The following is a 20,880-nucleotide window of genomic DNA, read 5'->3' as shown; positions in this document are numbered from 1 at the left end:
CCTCAATAAAGTAACAGGTAATGGCTATTTATTTAAAATTCTACTTCAATTATTTAAAGAACACGAGGCTCGCTCACTCTAGTGTTACAATATGGATAAGATAGTTCTCTTTCTGTCCTTTTTCTGATCTATTTGACCGAAATACAAATTCATGTCAGCATCATTTAAATATTTTTTACATCACTTCAGCGACATCCAATAACTGAGACTTTAAAGTAAATAGTGTTAACTAGGCAGTGACTCGTGGAAGCAAAGAGTTCGCCCGTCCTTTTTATATCGCATTGCGCGCGTCTTGCTATTTGCAGTACCACTTTGCGTGAGAAACAGACGTATACGGGTATTATAATATAGACAAATAATATGCTTACTTCTTTGTCCAAAGTTCTTTATCTAAAAATATTATTAGACAAGCAATATTACAGCTGTGGTTATAGCTTATAGGCAAATGAAATCACATTATATGCTTACTACTTCACGCTGTCTCGAGAAGACATGTCTGCAGTCTTAGTGAACCTTACGTGTCTTGGAACTTATTTTAGATTATTATAGGTAAAAGCAATACTGATTGGCAACTCAAACTTTAAGAGGGTTTGGGATTTGTGTATGTACTTGCTGGTTAAAACCTGGTTAAGGTCTGAACAAGTACTGCATTAAAAACTTATTTCTGTGATTATGTGATTCATTTTAAGAAATAAGTTTTAATACATAGGATTCAAAGATTTGGCAGGCAGGTGTCCAGTACATAAATATAAAGAAAAGAAAGTATTACTGTTATGGAGTATTGTGGAAAAGACTTTTAGACAAGTGGCATTCTTATTCTTGCCTTTTGATGAGGTAAAAATATATTTACGAACTTTAAACCTGATTTCGTGAAACATACTTTCTCTGTAATAAGTGGATTATCCTACAAATCATAGGGCTAGCCTGTTATTATGAAATGTTTTGTTAAGGACGCTTTGTGCCCAATTAACATTCTGATGCTGTCCATACTGTTTATATTAAGCCATGTGATATGATTTTACACTTTTAAAAATTTTGACACAACTTAATATAAAAGTGCAAGTTCTATGAAATTCGTTTTTCGATTTGTTGAAATTTTCTTTTGTGGCTTGTAGGAGCAAAAATCTATCCGCAGCTTTGTGCTCCCTCTTCAATTAGTGTACCTTTAAAATCAAGTATGATCGAGGGAAAAATATGTACTTACTTTTTTCTTCAGGTGTCAAACATTTCTCTAAGTATCCACACGTTTTCCAGGCACGGCTTCGCATATCAGTGTAATACCATGGTGTGGTGGAAAATCCCTGTGGATTTCTACAATATTGCTTATACAAAGTTGGATAAACGCTCGCTGATACGTACGGGTTTGCTTCACTCCAAAATACGCATCCCTCGCCGATTTCTCCAACAAAGCTGTCGTCTCTTCGGGTATAATTGTGACAGTATCGCGTGTGCAGGATGTTCCGGTTTTCTGTAATTTAGTAAAACAAACATCTTGAGAAATGTGTCGTTGTAAGAAATCTCGCACATAATTTATATTCATTGTAGAACCTGTATTTGAAAAGGATGATATAGGACTGATCATATGAGCTCACTAACGTTTTCTATACAATCACATAGAGCGAGCTAGTCTTGTTGGGCAGGCTAAAAAGCATACACGAGACTTTCTGAGTATTACACACTGTCATTAAGTGAATTTTAATTAAACTATTTTTAAAAAATATCCGATATATCCATGTGTAAATACGTTCACGCTTTATGCAAAGGAGACATAAAGTACATGTTTTTAACAAATTGTAACTCGTCATAGTATTGCTCTTTTTGCAGCCCTAAGTAAACCAGGAAAAGTGGGTAAGTTAACCCATCTGTTGATACTAAACAATGGACACATAAAAGGTAGACTTACTTTCTCTATATTTTCTCAACTTTAGGAGACATAATCTAACGCGTGCGTAAAGCACCTGACACATTTAAATCAAATGAAAATATCGACAAACTCAACTTCTGCAATGGGCAAAAGCAAGGACATTAATGAACGAAATATGTTTTGCCAGAAAACTTAATTTTAAAGCCAGATAAGAGGTCATAAAGCGTATTAAAACAATATAAGCTGTTCTGTCTATCTATGCTGAGAAATATAATGTCAGGGCGAAAGTGCCGACCAAGCTTGCGAGGACTATACGCCGACCGAAGGTTAAAAGTTCTACCGTGCTGTATAGAGCCCGTAGTGAAAGTTCTTATCCAATCATCGCAGCGGATTTCCCGCATAAATTAATTATAAATTATATAAACTTTGGTAAGGTACATTTCTGCTGTTTTTAGTTATATTTGGGTATCAAAGGGATTTATCGCAAAAGTGTAAAAGAAAATCAGTTTTTGTTAAAAAAGATTTTTAGTGATCAGATAGAAAAAGATCTGGACGGTGCAAAAATAGTTTTTGAAAATGTATTTGACGTTTGTGCTTTGTGATAACGATCAAATATTTTCTCCCAAATAATGTTTTTAGAAATCAATTTTAATGATCATTTATATGAGCCACCACGTGCAGCATAAGAAGATGTAAAAAACAGTTAGGTAATGGTGGTTACCTTTGTGACTAAATTTTTAGGACAGTATTTCTTACATTTTAAACCTCTTTCACAAAACCATAAAGTGGAGAGGTATGTTTTACCTACAGCAAGCAGAACGCAAGTTACGGTAAGTTAGTTTTCCGACGATATTAGGTTAAAAATCGTATAAAAAATTTATACTAAACTTTTCCAAAAATAAAGAATGTAAAGAAGAAATGTAAAGATGGTTTTTAGATCATATTTTGGGATCACAGAAAAGCAAACGGCAAAGACGAAAGCCTAGTAGTTTTGTAAAACAAATTAAACTTCAAACGTTCTCATTTTTATACCATTATTAACGAAACAATATAAGCTGTCATAACATATATACAATAATGTATCAAAATAAAGGTTTTAGTGTGTTAAAAGCATTTTAATATATAACACTCCAATAAGCTCGACTTATTTTATGCAAAAAGTATCAGGCTTGAAAGTCAGAATTTCAAAAAGGTCGTTCGATATTTTTTACGTTTTCCCAAATAATTATTACTTTAATACAAAAAACGAAATTAATTTAGCTTTTAAAATACATGTACTTTCATATATTTTTATTATAGGCTGTATGGGTGTTTCCCATATCCTTAACAGTCTCCAAAAAAGACGGCTGCAATTAAAATAATAATGCACAAAATTATAAAATTCAACCTATATTACACGAGAAATTTTTTGTCTGCCTAACCCAGATCACGGCATATGAAAGCGATCTCGCCAAACTAGATTGGCTCATTTTCAATATGATTGCATTTTACTTTATCTGAGGAACCTTTTATACAGTAGCCTAGTGAAATAAGTTAACTAATCAATTAAGTCTTCTTCAAAGATATTATAATGTGCTTTTTTTTCATACGAGAATTTGGACGCAAACGAAAATGTCTATTCATAAACGCGAAGTCTCGGCAAAGCGAAGCTGCAGTGTTGACTAAAATGGTTTGCCCGATACAACGAGTGCCTTATTATATTAAACTTAACTTGACTGATGTCAAAAGGTATAGTAACTTTTTAATAACATCATGAATATAAATGTCGAAATGCATACAACTTAAATTCAGTCGTGCCGATTCTAAAAAAGGCAGTACAATATTGGGCATTGATATAATTCTTACTAATAATGTGAATTTATTGCGAGCAACTACTAGTAGCCATCTTCACGAGGCAAAAAATATAGCAGCAAAAAAAGTGCTCCCCTTTGACATTTTTCGCCACGTAAAGATTCAGCATTACAAGTGTTTAAGACTGCCTATAGCTGTATAAAAAGGAGCAAAACAAATTCCTTGTGGTATTAAAAACCGAATTCTTCCATCATAAAACCTATAACTGTAGCAAATAGACTAAACTAACAATTAGAAAAACTGGATTTGTATAGTTGCCTTAGCGAAAGGGGAAAGGAAATAAACCAGTTACTTAAACTTAATTAAAATTATACCTTTGTTTTGACAACGTTCAAAATAAGTAAGATTCGCTTCAGGTAAAGCTTGGCAATTTAGATTAAATCTGCTGTCATTCAAGTGAGGCATTGATACATGGCAGATACTACGTAAATCTTTCATCAGATTGTAAACATATTTGAACAAAGCAAAACACTTGTCATTGACGCAGGTTGATTTACAAGGTGGAGATAGTATAACTGAAGCATCAACATTTGATTGTAAGCACACTGAATGTGTTAGATGACAAAGAATCCACTTGATATCATAAGAGAAGCAACTAAAGAATAATGAGATCTTCTCTTTGTATACTTCAGTGATATTTTCCAAGTTTGTTTTTAATTTGGGAAAATTATTGCATACATCTAAATTAGATCAACTGAATGCAATAGACTTAAAGCCAGGAGATGCCGCGTCGCACATCCAGTTACGCGTTTAGTGCGTGTAAATCGTGTCTCACATCCGATTGGACCGCTTAGTACAGTTTTCTTATTATTATGGATTTCACTACAGAAACAGTCAACCTCTATTGTTATAGAAGTTTAGACTTACCCAGTTGTTCTCGCAATTCTTTATTAATCGCTATCATCTTTGTATGGTTATCTAATTTCTAACTAACTCTTTTCTTCTTGTTATGGGTTTTACTGCACAGACAGTCAACCTTTATTGTTATTGAGATTTAGCAGTCTTACCTAGGTGTTCTCGCAATTGTCTATTAATCGCTATCATCTTTGTATGGTTATCGGCATTCTTCCACCCAGAAACGAGCGAGAAGACTATGCTTAAAATTTTATCAGTTCTTTTCAGCTCCTCCATGTTATAATTGTAGATATTATACTTAGACAAAGCATCAAAACATTGCCCATGCGGTAATATATCTTTGTAGGGAATGCAACTAAAAAAAAAATCAGAAAATAATAACACAAGTAGTTGTTACACCTTTAATAATAGCTTACAATCTTGTTGCATAAAAACAAAAATGAGGGTAAGGCTATTATATTAAATTTTGTTATTTTATTTCTTATTGGCTTAATTAACGAAACTAAAACTTGAGCAAAAATGGATAGAAAATTAGACAGGTATTTAGTATAGTACAGTACAGAAATGCCCTATATCTTGGATTGTTGAAGCGCACACAGCATTATAGTGGTTTGGGTGTAATATATTTTCCAAGAAATAACTTTCCTGCAACTGCGGCTGAAATAAAAACAGTTTACCACCCGTTTTTGTAACCCCTTAATAGCAAAAATAATTAAGCAACATTGTTTTATTTTTTATTACAATTTTCCGCTAAAATTCAAGAAGTGCGGTACACATCCGTATAGGCGTAGTACCCTTTTCAAAAACCTTTATCACAGCTTCGTTTTAAATAAAAACATGGGAAAACAATCCGTTGTTAACACCACACTCGGCACCTAATACGGTAAACCGTCTCGCATATGAGTATAGGTGTAATAACTAATTCCAATTTTGCAAGTTAAGTTTTCTTAGTGAATTTTCTAATAAATATAAACTTGCTCTCATTAATTTAATTGGACACTAGATCTAGTTTGTGCAAAAATGTTTTCCATAAAGGGCAAACTGTATTTGCAAAAGTCAGCATAAAATTTATTTATGCAATTAAGGGCAGTATTTTTTAGACTAATTGAACATGACACAATTGTTATATCGCATGAAGAAACAAAGCGGAGGTAACATATAATCAGTGTCCTGCCAAAATACTTTATAAATGTTCGCTCAAAAGTTATTTCATTCAGTTGTATATCAAGCTTAAGTACGATAACAAACTGCACTTCGCCTGTGTAATACTCGCACTTGGACGATGCAAATAAGTTACAAATACTTACTTTATCGAATAATACATCTATTATCATGTCATATTAAAGAGATATTCAGCAAGGTAAAATCGGATATCCGTGATTATTCAGCCGAGCTTGTGATGTACGACGACTCGCAGCGGAGTCGAATATCAACAAAACGAGACTGAATAATCACGATATCTGATTTTACTGCGCTGAATTTCTGTTTTATCATGCACCATTGAAAACAAATGAGATGACAATAACAGTTCACACAATCATAAATTTTTGCTCTGGTTGGCATATCAGAAAAGGGATCCTATGAGATACCCGAGACCCGAGTCCCGAGACCCGAGACCCAATACCCGATGCCCAATACCCTGATACCGATACTTCAGACCCGATGCCCTGATTTTTTTTATTATTTTTTTTTTTTTTAACATGAACGATGATAAAAACACATTTGATATCTATATTTCTTCGTTATACGGAAATGTTTGTTGCACGTGATATGCGAATATGCTGCTGGTTCAACAATGGTTTTATATCGCCAGGAACTACAATAAAACCAGCAGCAAAGCAGCTTAAACATGAATGAGAATGTTTGTTTTTTCGCTGTAGGGTCGAAATAACTTTTTTGGTTTTCGAAACTACGGTTAAATTTTGCATATTGTCCGATGGAATATTTGACTAAAATTTTCCTCCACAACAGTAGCAAGTTGATACATTTTTGTGGGCGAAGTTGAGAAGGAACAAGACATAACCATTATCTGTGGGTACAGTTGTTGCTGGTTTATTCACTGTGTTAAAGGTGGAATAGATTGCGTTGATGGTAGTATTGGAGATGTTTATATTAAATGCGCAGATGATACAATTGGTAGCATTATATATGACGTATGTGTCTGCTAAGTAGTTGAAACAATAGTAGGCCGCGATAGCGATAGTGTAGATGGTGTTTCCGTTCGTGCATTAGCTGATGGATCGATTAAATTTGTAATTGGTATTCGTTTTCTCTTTGCCCTCGTTTCTCTCGTTAAAAAGTCTACTAAGTTTCTGATATTAGGTCTCTTTTTTTGCATTGCTTCAAAAAAGGTTTGACCACATTCAACTCGAGTGCTATGCAAACAGTATGCGCACATGTTCCGACACTTTTAAACCGAAAGCAAATTTCATTCGATTGAACGTACGCCTTGCTTCAAATAAACCAACATATCATCTCTGATATCTTATGTTGAAAAAACAAGAAAATAATGAGAAAAGATTAGGATTTTCATTAAAATAAAACACCGCCAAAAAAAATAATAAATAAAAACAATCAGGGTATCTATGCCGTTCTTGTTTCTTGTTGTTCTAAGACATTCGCCCTTCAGTTATTTTCAGCTCTCCATCTGATTGCTTATCTCTTGTGCACCACTATCGAGAACAATAAGAATAGGAGTGCGATATAATACATCTTCCTGTTTGATAACTTTTTTATCTTTTATTAGTTTTGACTCTTCATCTGATCGACTTTCATGTGATTTTATAAGAGAACTACATACATACACGAAATATAAGTGTCGGAGGGACTATCGAATATCTGGAGTAGATAATTGATATCGGATTTCTGCTGAGATATTTAACTCTCGTCTAACGACTGCACGAATATCCAAATATATTCAGCAGACGCTGCCGCCTGAGGTGCATGATAATATTTTATATTATTCAAAGACAATGATTGAACAGATAAATGGTAATTTTATTTTAAAAGAAACTACTTACTTTCTTGCAGTCAGGTTTTTGTCACATTCTAAAAAGAGTTGAAAAAATAATTAACGAGAGTAAAGCACTGTAAAACGCAATTTTTAACCTAAAATTATCCACAATGCGATATGATAAAAACTCTAGCAACGTAAACCAGAGTCGTTTAAGGAAAACCTTTGGTATTCATGAAAATTGACTTTATTTCAACTTTCGTTTCATTCTCCTTGACAAATCAATCATGCCCTAAAGGACAAGGATAAGAAGAGGATACCCCATTATATATATAAAAATAGTCAATTGTGTTATTAAACATTTCATTGCATTGATGAATATGAATATGGTATACAAGATACCTTTTCTGTAGTGACTAGGCAACTTAACCTATTCAGGAGCAGTTTTTTTGAGCGCTTTAAGTATGGGGCATCACGTGACATATAGTACCGTGTAGGGGTCCTTTATAGTATTTTTTCACGCCGGCGTGAACTTTGGACTCCTAAGAAAAGCCAATGTCTGTTTACATGAAAGATCCGAAATATAACTTCGTTCCGGCTTTATTTCACTTCTATCTTGAAGACGGAGTTGAAATTTCTCGCTGGGTGTGTTTGAACATAATTTCGGTAACATTTATTTATTTATTTATTTATTCTTTCTTTAAAGTCGATATACAATATACAATATAACATGCTAGACACATTAAAAAAAGTTAAAATTTGTTAGCCTTGGGCTAATTAAAATCGACTGTCCTAAAATAAAGTTTCTAAAAAAATAAGAGATTTATATTATAATAATAAGAAGCTAATTCGTATATCCTACGTTACAAATATATGTGGCACAGAGACGACAACTGCACTGAATAAACGGAATGGTGTTTACCCCGTGATGGAATAAAGACAACGAAGGGGAATTTCGGACAGAGTTTGGAAGCTTCTCCCATAATTTAGACGCAATATAAGAAAAGGTTAATAGACCATGCTTTGTGGTGCGAATTCTGCACCTTTCAAGAGAACTTGATGCACGGAAACTATATGCTGTCTTTTTGAATGCAAAAACATCATTCATGTAGGAGGGATTCTGTTTCATTTTTGTTTTAAAAACCTCCTTTAACAATTTTCGGCAGAAATTTTCATGAATACTGATTCTGCATTCATTTTCAATTCTGTCGCATAAAAGTCTATTTGCTCTACTATGAATGCTATTAACTTTATGTAGTAGATCTCTACTTGAAAATCCCCATATAAGAGGGCAGTAATTAAATATGCTAGAAATAAATGAACTAGCAATAACATTTTGCTTATAATTAGAACATATATGGTGATATACGTTTTAGGGCATTGATCTTGGCATTAGCCTTCTTACATAATGGAAGAACATGTTGCCTGAAAGAAAGCTGATTGTCAAGAATTATACCCAACAAATTTACGTATGGAGACTCTTGTAATATATTATTTTTCAAATTTAAAGTAACAAAATCTTTGGTTTTTGATTTTCCCAGAATGAGCAGTTTGCACTTCTCAGAATTTAACTGAAGCCCATTATTGGAAAACCATGTGCTAACAGTTGAAAAAGCACTTTCTAAACATAACTTTATCTCCTCAAATTGTTTTCCATATGTATAAAGTGTATTGTCATCTGCGTAATTACAAAATTTTAACATCAGCTCTATCATTTAAAATAAACATTAAATCATTTATATAAATATTGAATAAAAGTGGACCCAGAATCGAACCTTGTGGAACACCAATAATAATCTCTTTCCACAAGCTGAAATAGCCATCAATTCCGACTCTTTGAAACTGATTGGTGAGATAACTCCTTAAAAGACCTAAAGCACTTTTTGAGAAACCATATGCATGTAGTTTCGCTATTAACAGATTATGATCCACACAATCAAAAGCTTTACTCAAATTCATCAATAGCGCCCCTACAGCATTTCCTTTATCAAGATCTTTTCGCCACGATTCTATCATGTGAAGCAAAACATGCTGGCTGCTAAAACCCTTACGAAAACCTGACAAAAGAGGTGATAATTTACTATCAATAAATTCATAAATCTGATCAAACATAATGCGTTCAAAAATTTTTGACGCACTGCTCAGTTTACTAACAGGACGATAATTCAATTTTGATGAACGATCTCCGTTTTTAAATAGTGGACAAATATCAGCCAATTTCATTGCTCCAGGGAAAATTTCATCGACAATAGATTTCTCAAACAGCTTGTTGATATGTTCTCCGTATACATCGACGTAATATTTGAGGAAACATGGTGGAATCGCTCCTTTCGGTCCAGATTTGTTTTCTTTTAGGTTACCAATATACTTTTTCATGATGTCAATTTCAATTGATTTGAAGCTCATTTTGTTGGTAGTGGTAATATGTTTCTTTATCCATATTATACTTGGATGCTGTTCGTAATTCTTGATGACGTTTCCAATATCGTTTTTAATATCCTCATAGTTTTCGTGCGGAAATTCCATCAATATTCAATGAATTCGTGACATTAACAAAATGATCATTTATTATACTTGCTATATGTTATTTTTCACGAATTATTTGATCATTTTCAACTATTCCTTGGACTGTATCTTTTACACATTTGTTAGAAAATATCGGCTTTACAGTTTTCCTGAAATTTTTGTTATCAAAAATGTTGTTCATATTTAGTGATGTGTAATAAATTCTTTTCGCGTCCCTACAAACATATTTGTTTCTTTGCCTTTTAAAGTTTTCCCAGTTTTTAATAGAAGGGTTTTTTTTGTAGATATTTTTAAATCTCGATCGAATCATTATCTCCTTTCGTACTGCTTTTGTTATAAATGGAGAGTTATTATTTCTAACAACTTTGTATTTTATAGGGGCGTGTTTGCTGACCAACTGACTAAATTGTTCGTCAAAGTCGTTGTAATTTAAGTCATTGTTTGATGCAATAAGTGACTCAAGGTCATGTTTAAAATGTTCGTCATTAAAAAGTCTGTAACAACGATAATTTATAATTTTAGGATCTTTCTTTGGTATTTCCACATTTAAGAAAGTTACAACTATATCGTGATAATCAGAAAGGTCGTTTTCCAAAATGCTGGTGTGGTGGAATCGTTTAGAATCAGACACCCATATGTGATCGACACATGATGGATTATGTAATGATTTGTGACACGTTGGTTTTTTAATGAGGTTTTTTAAACGCAACTCTGAATTAAAAAGTAACATATCATCGTCATGTTCAACAGCATTGAAATCACCCATTAAAATAATATTATCAGAATTAATTTTCGAAAGAAACTCACGAATGCATCTTGTAAAATATTTAGTATTCAAGGATGGTGGTTTATAAATGCCAGCAACAATCCATTTTTGTTTACGTAAATTAATTTCAAAAAATATTGCTTCTATATCTAAGGTAAGGACGATTTATCGATTTCTCTGCAAACAATGTTATTTCTAACATAAAACATAACACCTCCACCATATTGGTTTCTATCGTTTCTGAATGGTGAAAAAAAACCATCCATATGAAATTGTGAGTTCAGAAAGCTTCCATCAAGTTTTGTTTCTGATACTAAGAAAATATCAACTTTATCACACAAGAGATTGTTTAACTGTTCAAATTTTATTCTGATTGAGTTGATGTTTAAGTGTCCAATCATAAGTTTGAACATGTTTTTTGTTTTCAAATATTTAATGGATTTGACATTACTAATTTGAGGAGATTCAATTGATAGAAGTGCGTCTCTGTGCAGTACATATCAGCACTTGTTGATATAACTGGCAAATGTTTTAGTCATGTTCTTTGTTCCATTCTTATTCAAATGAAGTTTACTACCGTTCAAATGGTGTTTGCTGATATTACTATGTTTTATGTAGCAAATATTTCTTTCTTGACATGATCGTTCTAAAATCCTTTTAGTTCTAATGCCTTTCTGTTAAAATTATCATCTCGCATAGTAAGTCCAGACACCATTACAGAAGGACATGATTTGCTGACATCAGTAACCAAGTCAATAATGAGTCTGAAATTTCATTTGGTGATTTAGAAGAGCAAAGATCATTCGTACCAACATGTATAATTGTGCGATTTGGTTTATCCGTTTCTGCCAGTGGTATAATATAATTTCTTATACGGTCTGTATTGGCGCCAGGAAATGATCGAATAATGATATCCTGTTTTTCTAAGAGTTTTTCTTTGATCTTCCATCCTTTAACATTTTTTATAATACTATCACCATATATGCATGTCACAGATTTTTCAAACTCATGATGTGAAACTTTCATTTAAATAAGTATCAACATTGTATTCAGCAAGATTTTCTAAGCGTTTCTGTGGTGTTGGTATTCTATCATGTAGAGTTTTGTATTTACTGTTATGTTCACATCGACCCATTTTTAGTTGTTCTTTTACTGTAGATTCGTTTCGGCGCTGATATTCTACAGTGTTCTTTTTATAAACAGCGTATTTTTTCTTTTGTGTCAAACGGAATTATTATTTAATGTAGTTATTAAGTTAAATCTTTATTCTGTTTTGTTTCTGTTTTACCATAACGACAGCTAAACAATACTAATTGTAAAAGCAAGAAAAATGAATTATGCGACATTATGGTAATAAAACTTCTTTTGAACTGTTCCAAATCATAATCATTTCGATAAAGCATTTATTTTAAGGAGTGAATCATCTGAATGTTTTCTTCTCATTAGGAAGGAAAAATCAGGTTTTTAATAGACAGGGGTTTGAGAAATTACAGATCAGCTATTTAAATCGAATGCGTTGTCAATTATGTAGATTTTTTTTTTCACTATTTTGTATTTATATTTTTATATTTATATGGTATATTTTGCAGACCAGAATTTGAGAAAATTTACAACAGACCTTTAAACTCTCAATATTTCGTGGTTAATAGGCTTCTGATTGTTTATAAATTCTTCTCAAATATGCTAATACTTACTATATATTACTTTATACTACTGTATATCCTAGTAATTATGCAGTAAGATTATGCGTTCGCACTGAACTTAATTTTCGAACGGAAATTAAGATTTGTGACTTGTAAGGATGTGGACAGCCAGAAAAATTCAGAATTAGCTTATCTCTTTTTACGTATGATAAAAACTACATTTTTAAAAAACAAATAAACACTAAACCTTGGTCATACCCTAGTTTTTCATCTATCTATCTCCAACCGTTCTTTTGTGAAAAACGTCAGATTTCCTCATTCTCCACATCCATATTTACAAATTACAATTCTTAACTTCATAATCAATTAGATAAAAATAAACTCATATGTGAGTCTAGAAGTAAACATATTTTTAATAATAAATGTGCTTATGAGAACTAGGCTTAACATTGAGCTTGTGAAATACAAAGTTGCAGTAACATTGAACGTCAGTTAAACGTTAGTGTTGATTATATAAGAAAATGTAAAGAAGAAGGAATGGATTTGAAATGATAAGTTTAAAATAATATCATAGAATAACAAAACACAAATACATTTGTCATCAACATTTCCTTATTTAAATAAAATAGAACTTACTTATTACTAGCAACAAGTTGGCGACAAATATGAGATATAAAACCTCGTAGTACTGCATGTCGCTCAATTCCTTCTAATAATACAACAGCGAGACTTTTCGTACCATATAAAACCGTATACGTCGTATAGACTCACAACACACATTTGTTTCCAAGCATTGGTTTATTATCGTCTTAAAGAACTATTTACTATTTACTACTAAATTATAAATTTCCATCTTTTTATTCTCGTTAAATTGGATTCTTACTTTGACTGTAAGACGTTCCATTGCGTTTCTACAATACTATTATTGTTTATATAGCCTAACAAGATAACTGGGTAGTTAATTAACTATTAAATAAGCACGGTGTGTGTTCAGTAGAGCGATATGTTAATGACTTGTTTAGCATGCTTGCCAAACCGTGAAAGCCCGAAAAAGAAAATTGGTAACATTTATATCCTGACATGAAAACATGTGTAAATAAATTATGCTCACAGGTGTGAGCCAAGCTATCACAAAATAGGACAAATTATAGCAAAAAACGAAAAAAGCAGCAAAAAAGTGGGAAAAACACTCTCTGCTTTAAATTGGCGCCTGTCTTTTGCTATAACATCTGGCGTTGCGCCTTAGTTTGAGCAATGGGTACAGGTGAACTGTGCCAAACATCAAGTGGAGTGCTTATAATTTCACTTTTAAAATTCCTTAACAAGATCAGTTCAAATAGAAAACACAGACTGTCAATGCTATGTTAAAACGTGCACTAAAGTTGTGTCAGACAACGGCTAGGGTGTCTAGTAATGGTAAACCACGTGTAAGTTGCGTATCAGGAATATTATGTTAAATGATATGTAGGGGTCTAAGATTAAATTTAAATGTCTACAGATAAACTGAAGAGCTTCAGTGATATATCATTCAAAACTTTAGATATCATTACAAGACGGTTAACATATCAAATTCTTTTAAAAAAAATCCGAACAGATGTCATCATTTCGTTGGCATAAAAAATAATAGCTACCTTTCGTTTAAGTTGAAAGTTCTATAACTTGAAATTAAAATAATGACTTGAATCTCAGAATGATATTTGATATGACCTGTTTGTGGCGCATCTCAATTTTGACAAAGCCACATTTGCAATCAATTTTCATGATGGAAATAATTCAGTTAGGGTTTCCACAAAACATATGCTTTAACCACTTTAGAGAAATTTTAATTGTGCTGTTGTGCCAGAATGTTCAAACTAAGTTTATGCCAGTAAAAATATTGTAAAAGATCTTTTAACTCTGTTCTTAATCATCGGAGTTCTTTAGTACAGGAAACTTTATCGCACGTCCAGTAAGGCGTAAGATGTTATTTTAAAAATAACAGTCCCGCAACTTCCATTTGGTTAGGAAAAAGAGGACAAAGCTTGGCAATACCCCATTATTGCTAAAACAGTCACCCGTGATTTTTTTTTTGAAATAAATATGTTCCTGTTAAATTTTTAACTTCTTTATTTCCACAAAAATATAGATGTACCATTAAGCAGTCATAGCCTATTAAAATTGTGAAGAGAATTTCATTAAGTAGCTAAGCTGCCCATCTTTTTTACCCTGTCAAATTACAGACATTTAAAAAAATTTAATTTCACTAGTGTCATATGAAGTGATATAGGTTACAAGAAAATTCCAAAAAGCTAATTGTGAGAAAAAAATAGAGTAGAGTAAGTTGGAGCTGCAAAAATTCTAAATTGGCTCTATTTACAGCAAGGAAGCCAGAGATACAATAAGCCTAATGCCACTTTGAAGACGTCACTTTCAGTTGAAATGGTTGGATAGGGCGTGAAGCAGAATAGTTGACTGTCTAAAGCAATCAGCGAAATTTTGGTGCCTAAACCAACATTTAGAGGTAGACAAGCACATATTGCTTCTGTGTTGCTCTGAACATACTCATGCATTTAATGAGTTGCAGTAGTGTTGCACGTAACAACATGAAGTTGTATCGGTCTGGAAGCTCACTAATAGAACCAAGAATCATTAGTTTTAGAGATAACGCAAGACATTTGCTAAAGATTACCCTTGCCGCAAATTCAAATCTATTGCAAAAATTTATTCTCCAAATGTTTTTATTGTCAGAAAATTGGCAGAGGATTTTGTATAAAAAGACATAACTTCAGAGTACGACGTAATAAGAATGATACATATGCGGATAGCCAATTGGAATCCAAACACTGTTGCTTATCTACCTGTAAAACACGTAATTGAAAAATAAACTGGAGCTTGCTGCCCAGATTCAAAAAAATCACTGGGAAAGGGAAAAGGTGTTGTTTATGCATGCTTTTTGCAGCTGTTTATTTTGGGAATTTTATAAAAGCGATGGTTTAATCTATTGCGTTTGAAATACTCAGTTTTGAGAAATGGAATCCATAAATAACTTTTTTTTTTCTCTTAATGTAAAACACATCTGTTGCATGTGCATATTTCAGTGAGTAGTGTATTAAAAAATAAACACAGTAAAATACATTTTGCAAAAAAAGTTAAAAATTATATACCAATCGGTCTTATCATGATCACCAGATATCTGCAAAAGCCTGGAGGGATTTAGTAAAGTTTGTGTGAGAATTCATTAGCGTTAGATGAATCATAACAAGAACGGGGTTGCTCCTTATGCAAACACAAATAGAAAATTCAAAACATAGACATATGTAACGGAGAAAATCTAGCCATGTTAGACGCTGCTTCTGTTTATTAGGCACATTGCAGAATCCATTTTGTTATTTGGTTTTGTTTCTATCAAAATATCATATTGTAATTAAATATTTATTTCAAGTAAGTTCAATCAAGATGTTTTCGAGCACACTATTACCGAAGTGAGAATGGTCTGAAAAAACATTTGGTAATGTTAAATAATTGCGTATGTTAATAGAATGCGCCCATACATATATCTTTCTCTGTTGTTCTTTACCCTCACAGTTATATTCACAAGATTAATAAGTTCACAAAGAAAGCAACACAACCAACACTCGTCTTTAAAAGGAAACTTCCGTTAGAGCTGCAATGAGGTCGTTGCAGACGAAGCCTTGTCGCATTTTTCATCCTTCCTTCATTCGCCAAAATAAGAACCGTAGCATCAACCATATCAATTTTACTATTCAGAATATAATTATGTAGGACAAGGCATCACTCGCGTGTGTAGTTCCGGTAACATGTTCATTTCCGTTCCATTCTTGTCGAAAGCAACTCATAGCTTCAGTATCATTGTCTTTTAAAATAATTCCGTGCCATCGTTAGTCTGAATTATTTTCATTCTTTTTCAATCAGTCATCATTCAATGTCACCATGACCGTATTGTTTTTGTTAATTTTTGCAACTTTAAATGTGGACGTTCTTCGTATTAAAATTATTGCGCTAAACAAAGAATTAAAATGCACGCCCAACACTCCAATATTCACCCAATAATAGCCTGATCGCATTCTTTTATCCGCCAATGCATTCTTGTGTATTTCCAACGAAAATATGATTATCCTCGGGATGGTGGAGAGGACAGTGAAAAGCATCAACAAAATAATCGTGTTTGTTACTCTGCGATTATAGCTGTTTGCGCCTCGACTTTGTTCGATTTCGCGTTCTTTTCTGTTCACCTTGACGGCAAGCACCAATTGTAAAAGACAGACCAAGATAATGACGCATATTTCACCGTATAATTGAAACACACTACCGGCACTTGACTTTTTGTTACTTGCTTCGGTAAACGTGTATTGCACTTTGCTTTCTTTCCAAGCCGAATGTGTGCTCTTTATTGAGATTAAGAGACACAAAATTAAGGAAAGAATACGGTATAACAAGTTTATTCGGTTCATTAGCACTTCACGGAAAATTGGTATTGATATCATGATCAATCGGTCAAAGAAAATTCCAACTGTGATTAGCCATGAGTATGTGACAGGAAAAAGGTAAGCAAACTGCACAAGCACTCGTATCTTGCAATTCAGACTTTCGCCAAAATTCACAAACTTCAGCATCACAATAGGTAGCGATATCATTCCATTCATCATATCAGAGAAGGTTAAAATCATAAATTGCATATTTGCACGCTTTCTGTCCTTCTTTCTCAAAATATTAAACATGTAAGCATTTAAAACGGTGATAAAACACGCTGTTATGCCATATAGGAACATCAGTATAATTTTATCCATCTTCTTTGGGCCATTAACGGCATCGGTTACCCCCTCATAACATGCAAAAATTGTTGTACTGTTTGGTAATGTCGCATTTAAATTGTCGTAGCTATCCATTCTAAAAGAACAACATTTTGTAACTTTAAAGAAAAAAAGAAAAATAACCTGTAACTATTTTTTTATTTATTTATTTCAATTCGAACGAATCATTGAAGCTGTTATCGACAGTTCTTCTGGCATGCACTAAACTAATTGGCTCAGAATGTCAAGTAAAAAAATATACAACACGATACAGAAATCAATAAACTGATAATTGCCGTGGTGTATTAAGGTTATCAGGGAAAAAGTAATTTAAAGTTGATAAACTTCTTTATTTGACATACCGTGTCCCTCCAATGCAGTGTCTTTCACAAAATAATTATTAGAAGTTCATATTTAGTATGCAACACATAGTGATAACTGATAACTCTGATCCTTGATGTTGTGTGTATACACCTGCCCTTTTGGTTTGATAAGTGGCTTTTCCAGTATTCGTATGCATATGATTGGCTGGCTTACAGATCGAGTTGAAAAGACTACGATAGTTAAACCTCAAATAGTATTACTCTATCACGGATATTTTAAAGAGGAAATAGGCATTGCATCATATGACGAGCGTGTATTCAAACAAGGTTAATATCATGCACAAATAAAACTTACACAAACAGCAAAGTGTCCAAACATCAAAAACGTTTTTAAATGCAAAAAATATTCACTAAAATAACCAGCTTATACATCTACCTACATCCAAACATTGAAAACGCAAACAATGTGTTTGCGTTTTCTTGTGGCGAGCTAGCTATATATGCCATCCACAGTTCCCAACTCGTTCTTTTGTTCTTTTATATACTTCTTAATAGCCTACTCTTTATCTATCACATACAATAGAAAAAGGAATGTTCACAGGAAAAAAAAACATGAAGTTACAGTTTAGTACGTTTCTCAGTTCTCGTTTAAAATTAAAACTTGGAAACTGTTTAATTATGCACGTAGCAACCTTTTCTTTATTACGTTCTTCCTTCTTTTACTCATTTTTCATCATTTTCGTGTCTTTTATTATTTATAATTAATTTGATAGGCGCTTTCTTATAGTACGGCGTTGGCTGTGGTGTTAGTTTAAGTTTAATATTAGCATGCAGAATATCTTCACTGTGATTTGCGAAAAATTTATTGATATCTAAGCAACACTTTTTTGGAAACAAAACTCTCATATGTATACTGAGATCTGTCTGCGCATGCGTGCTTTTATTGTCCACGATTTTCTACGATCATGGCTGTTAAACAGCTTTTTAAAAATATTCTGTACTTAGAAAACTTAATTTTTAAAAGAAACAACCAAACAAAAATACCAGAACTGTAAAAATACATGCGGTATTGTACTTTGTACCCCCGATAATTACTACTTGTATAAGATTTTATCTTTTAGTCATGCATGTGCTTATGTTTTGTATTTACTTAATTTCAGAAACGTTGTCTTTTAAAAGTTGTGCAGTTTAAAACTCAGGTTTAACCTGTTGTGCAATAAGGCAAAGCATCGCCTTTGAGTGATTTCAAAGTATTTCTTTTAAAGAATATCAAGAACAATAACACTGAACACCTGCGAAAATAGCTAGATCAGAAGTTTAAATGGATAGTTCAAACAGTAGGCCATTTTGTTGACGCGAGTTTTTAATTTATATGTACCGTTGGAATTACCGATTTTCTAAATTTTCACTTTACATCGAACTTAAATTTTCACTTTGGATCCTGTTGACAATACACCTTTCCTTACTGTTGCATACCTCATGTTTCTACCATTTGATTGTTGCTTTAGCTTTAAACAAAGTGGATATTTACCTTCTTAATGAACGTAGCAATGACAATCTCTTTCTTGAAGATGTGGTTATGACTGTTTATAAAAATCTTAGTTCCAGACAAAGTAAGCTATTTAATGTAAAGTCAGTACACACAAAAATCAATTTGCTAAAAGATCTTGTTAATAACAAATTAAAATAAAAAACGAAAACACGAAGCTAGAGTTGGACAATAAAAAATAGAATAAAATAACATAAAAGAGATGGAGATAAAAAGATAATATTGCCCAGTGCTTCCACAACACGACAATACAAAACATAATGTCAATTCTAAAGACGTGTAAAGAAGATTAAGAGATCATCTATCATATACTTTCTTACATTTCGAAAGTTAAAAGCATCCTCAACAATAAAAAGAATTAATGGATCGCCAATGAAGGAAAAGAAAGAAATTAAAAAGTTGTCAAAGATGTGAGAAGGTTTATTGTAGATCATTGTTTGTAGATGTTTTTAGTGTTCTATATTTAAACTGTTCTTTTATAAACTGTCAAGAGAGTAAAGTAGTTGAGTTTTTAACTATGTTATTAGTAACATTAGTAACAAATATTTTATTGAGATCTGGCGATGTTTTTACAAAGAAAATTGATCAATTTTAGTTTGTTTTGTTTAGATATGTTGGCTTGAAATCTACTTGAAGAAACATGATAGATTCGATGTTGTAATTGGCGTAACGTTTCTAAAACTTATGCAGCCTTGGAGGCACACTGTTAACGTTTTCCCACATACCCTGCTCCCCATCCACCCCACGCTTTTTCTTGTATTATTTTATCCAGGTAATAAGCAGATTATTTAACTATTGAAATTTTTAATCATTTTATTTTTATCTGTAATCAAAACCATATATGAAAGCGTATTTGGCCCGAACAAAGAGAAATAGAAAAATGTTGCATTGATAGGGACATTTCAAAAGAAAAAATAACCGTAACAGCCACCCCCTGAAATACTCATGCGTTCTATATCCATCCCTTTCCCCACCTCAATCATTTATTTACAATACACTAGTTAGTGGCCCGTGGATAAACCCACGGATTCGCCCGTCCTTTATTTACCGCATTTTGTATGTCTTTCTGCAGCGGTTATCATTTTGCGTGACAGAAACACGTATACGGGTAATAACAGATTCTCCAACGCCCGCCCGTTTATTCCATCACCTCCTGAATAGGCTTTATGACTGTAAGTACTTCACTGTATTTGTGACACACTGTATACCTGCACATATGCGCTTAACCTTGCCTTCAATGCTGGGTCACCCATTGACTGATGTCTTAAACCAACGTTTCGACAGTAGCTAATAATAGCCGTCTTCCGTCTGTCTATTTGTACGTGAAAAAATATGCGATATATTAAATGACGAGTGACGCCGTGGATTTTTCCACGCGCTACCGGCTAGTTTTTTTAACAATAGCCATATTTTGTCTGTCTCTGTGCGGATCCCCCGCTGGGTTAGAAAATCTTGCTACGGAAACACAAATGTCAAATGCGATATATTTTAATCACTTTGTTGCGAAAGGTAAATTTAAAGGACGGGCGAACCTGTGGATTTTTCCACGTGTTAACGACCCTATAATAATAGCTGTATTTTGCCTGTCTGTTCGCAAAAAAAAGTGTTGTGCAACGGGCACACGAAATAGCGTGTAATTTAAAGAGGTGCGACCCCGTGGTTTTTTCCACGTGTTAACGACTTCTCTCTATAGTAAAAGCCCTATTTTGTCTGTTTGTCGACATTATGGTACCAGAGCCGCGTTAGCTTCAATGATTTTA

The 20,880-nt window shown here is 33.0% G+C and overlaps 1 protein-coding gene across 1 annotated transcript; it reads right to left on the bottom strand.

Annotated features, from left to right (window-relative positions):
* Window positions 1-323: 323 nt before the first annotated feature.
* Window positions 324-13,271, bottom strand: LOC130624124 (uncharacterized). Its single transcript, XM_057439693.1, has 4 exons — window positions 13,095-13,271; window positions 7,591-7,618; window positions 4,030-4,925; window positions 324-1,468 (listed from the first exon to the last, which is right to left on the bottom strand). Exons 1-3 carry the CDS (start codon window positions 13,150-13,152, stop codon window positions 4,700-4,702), a joined length of 312 nt encoding a protein of 103 aa, XP_057295676.1. The 5' UTR covers window positions 13,153-13,271; the 3' UTR covers window positions 324-1,468; window positions 4,030-4,699.
* Window positions 13,272-20,880: the final 7,609 nt, after the last annotated feature.

Source organism: Hydractinia symbiolongicarpus, chromosome 13 (assembly GCF_029227915.1).
Source record: "Hydractinia symbiolongicarpus strain clone_291-10 chromosome 13, HSymV2.1, whole genome shotgun sequence".
NCBI classification, from domain to species: domain Eukaryota; kingdom Metazoa; phylum Cnidaria; class Hydrozoa; order Anthoathecata; family Hydractiniidae; genus Hydractinia; species Hydractinia symbiolongicarpus.
This window is presented reverse-complemented; position numbering and strand designations above follow the sequence as displayed.

Bases quoted from the DNA above. Each gene is read 5' to 3' on its own strand.
- LOC130624124 (XM_057439693.1), bottom strand. From the start codon at position 13,152: ATGCAGTACTACGAGGTTTTATATCTCATATTTGTCGCCAACTTGTTG. The intron at 7,619-13,094 runs GTAAGTTCTATT...AACTCTTTTTAG, and splicing joins CAACTTGTTGCTAGTAATAA to AATGTGACAAAAACCTGACT. The intron at 4,926-7,590 runs GTAAGTAGTTTC...TTTTTTTTTTAG, and splicing joins AAAAACCTGACTGCAAGAAA to TTGCATTCCCTACAAAGATA.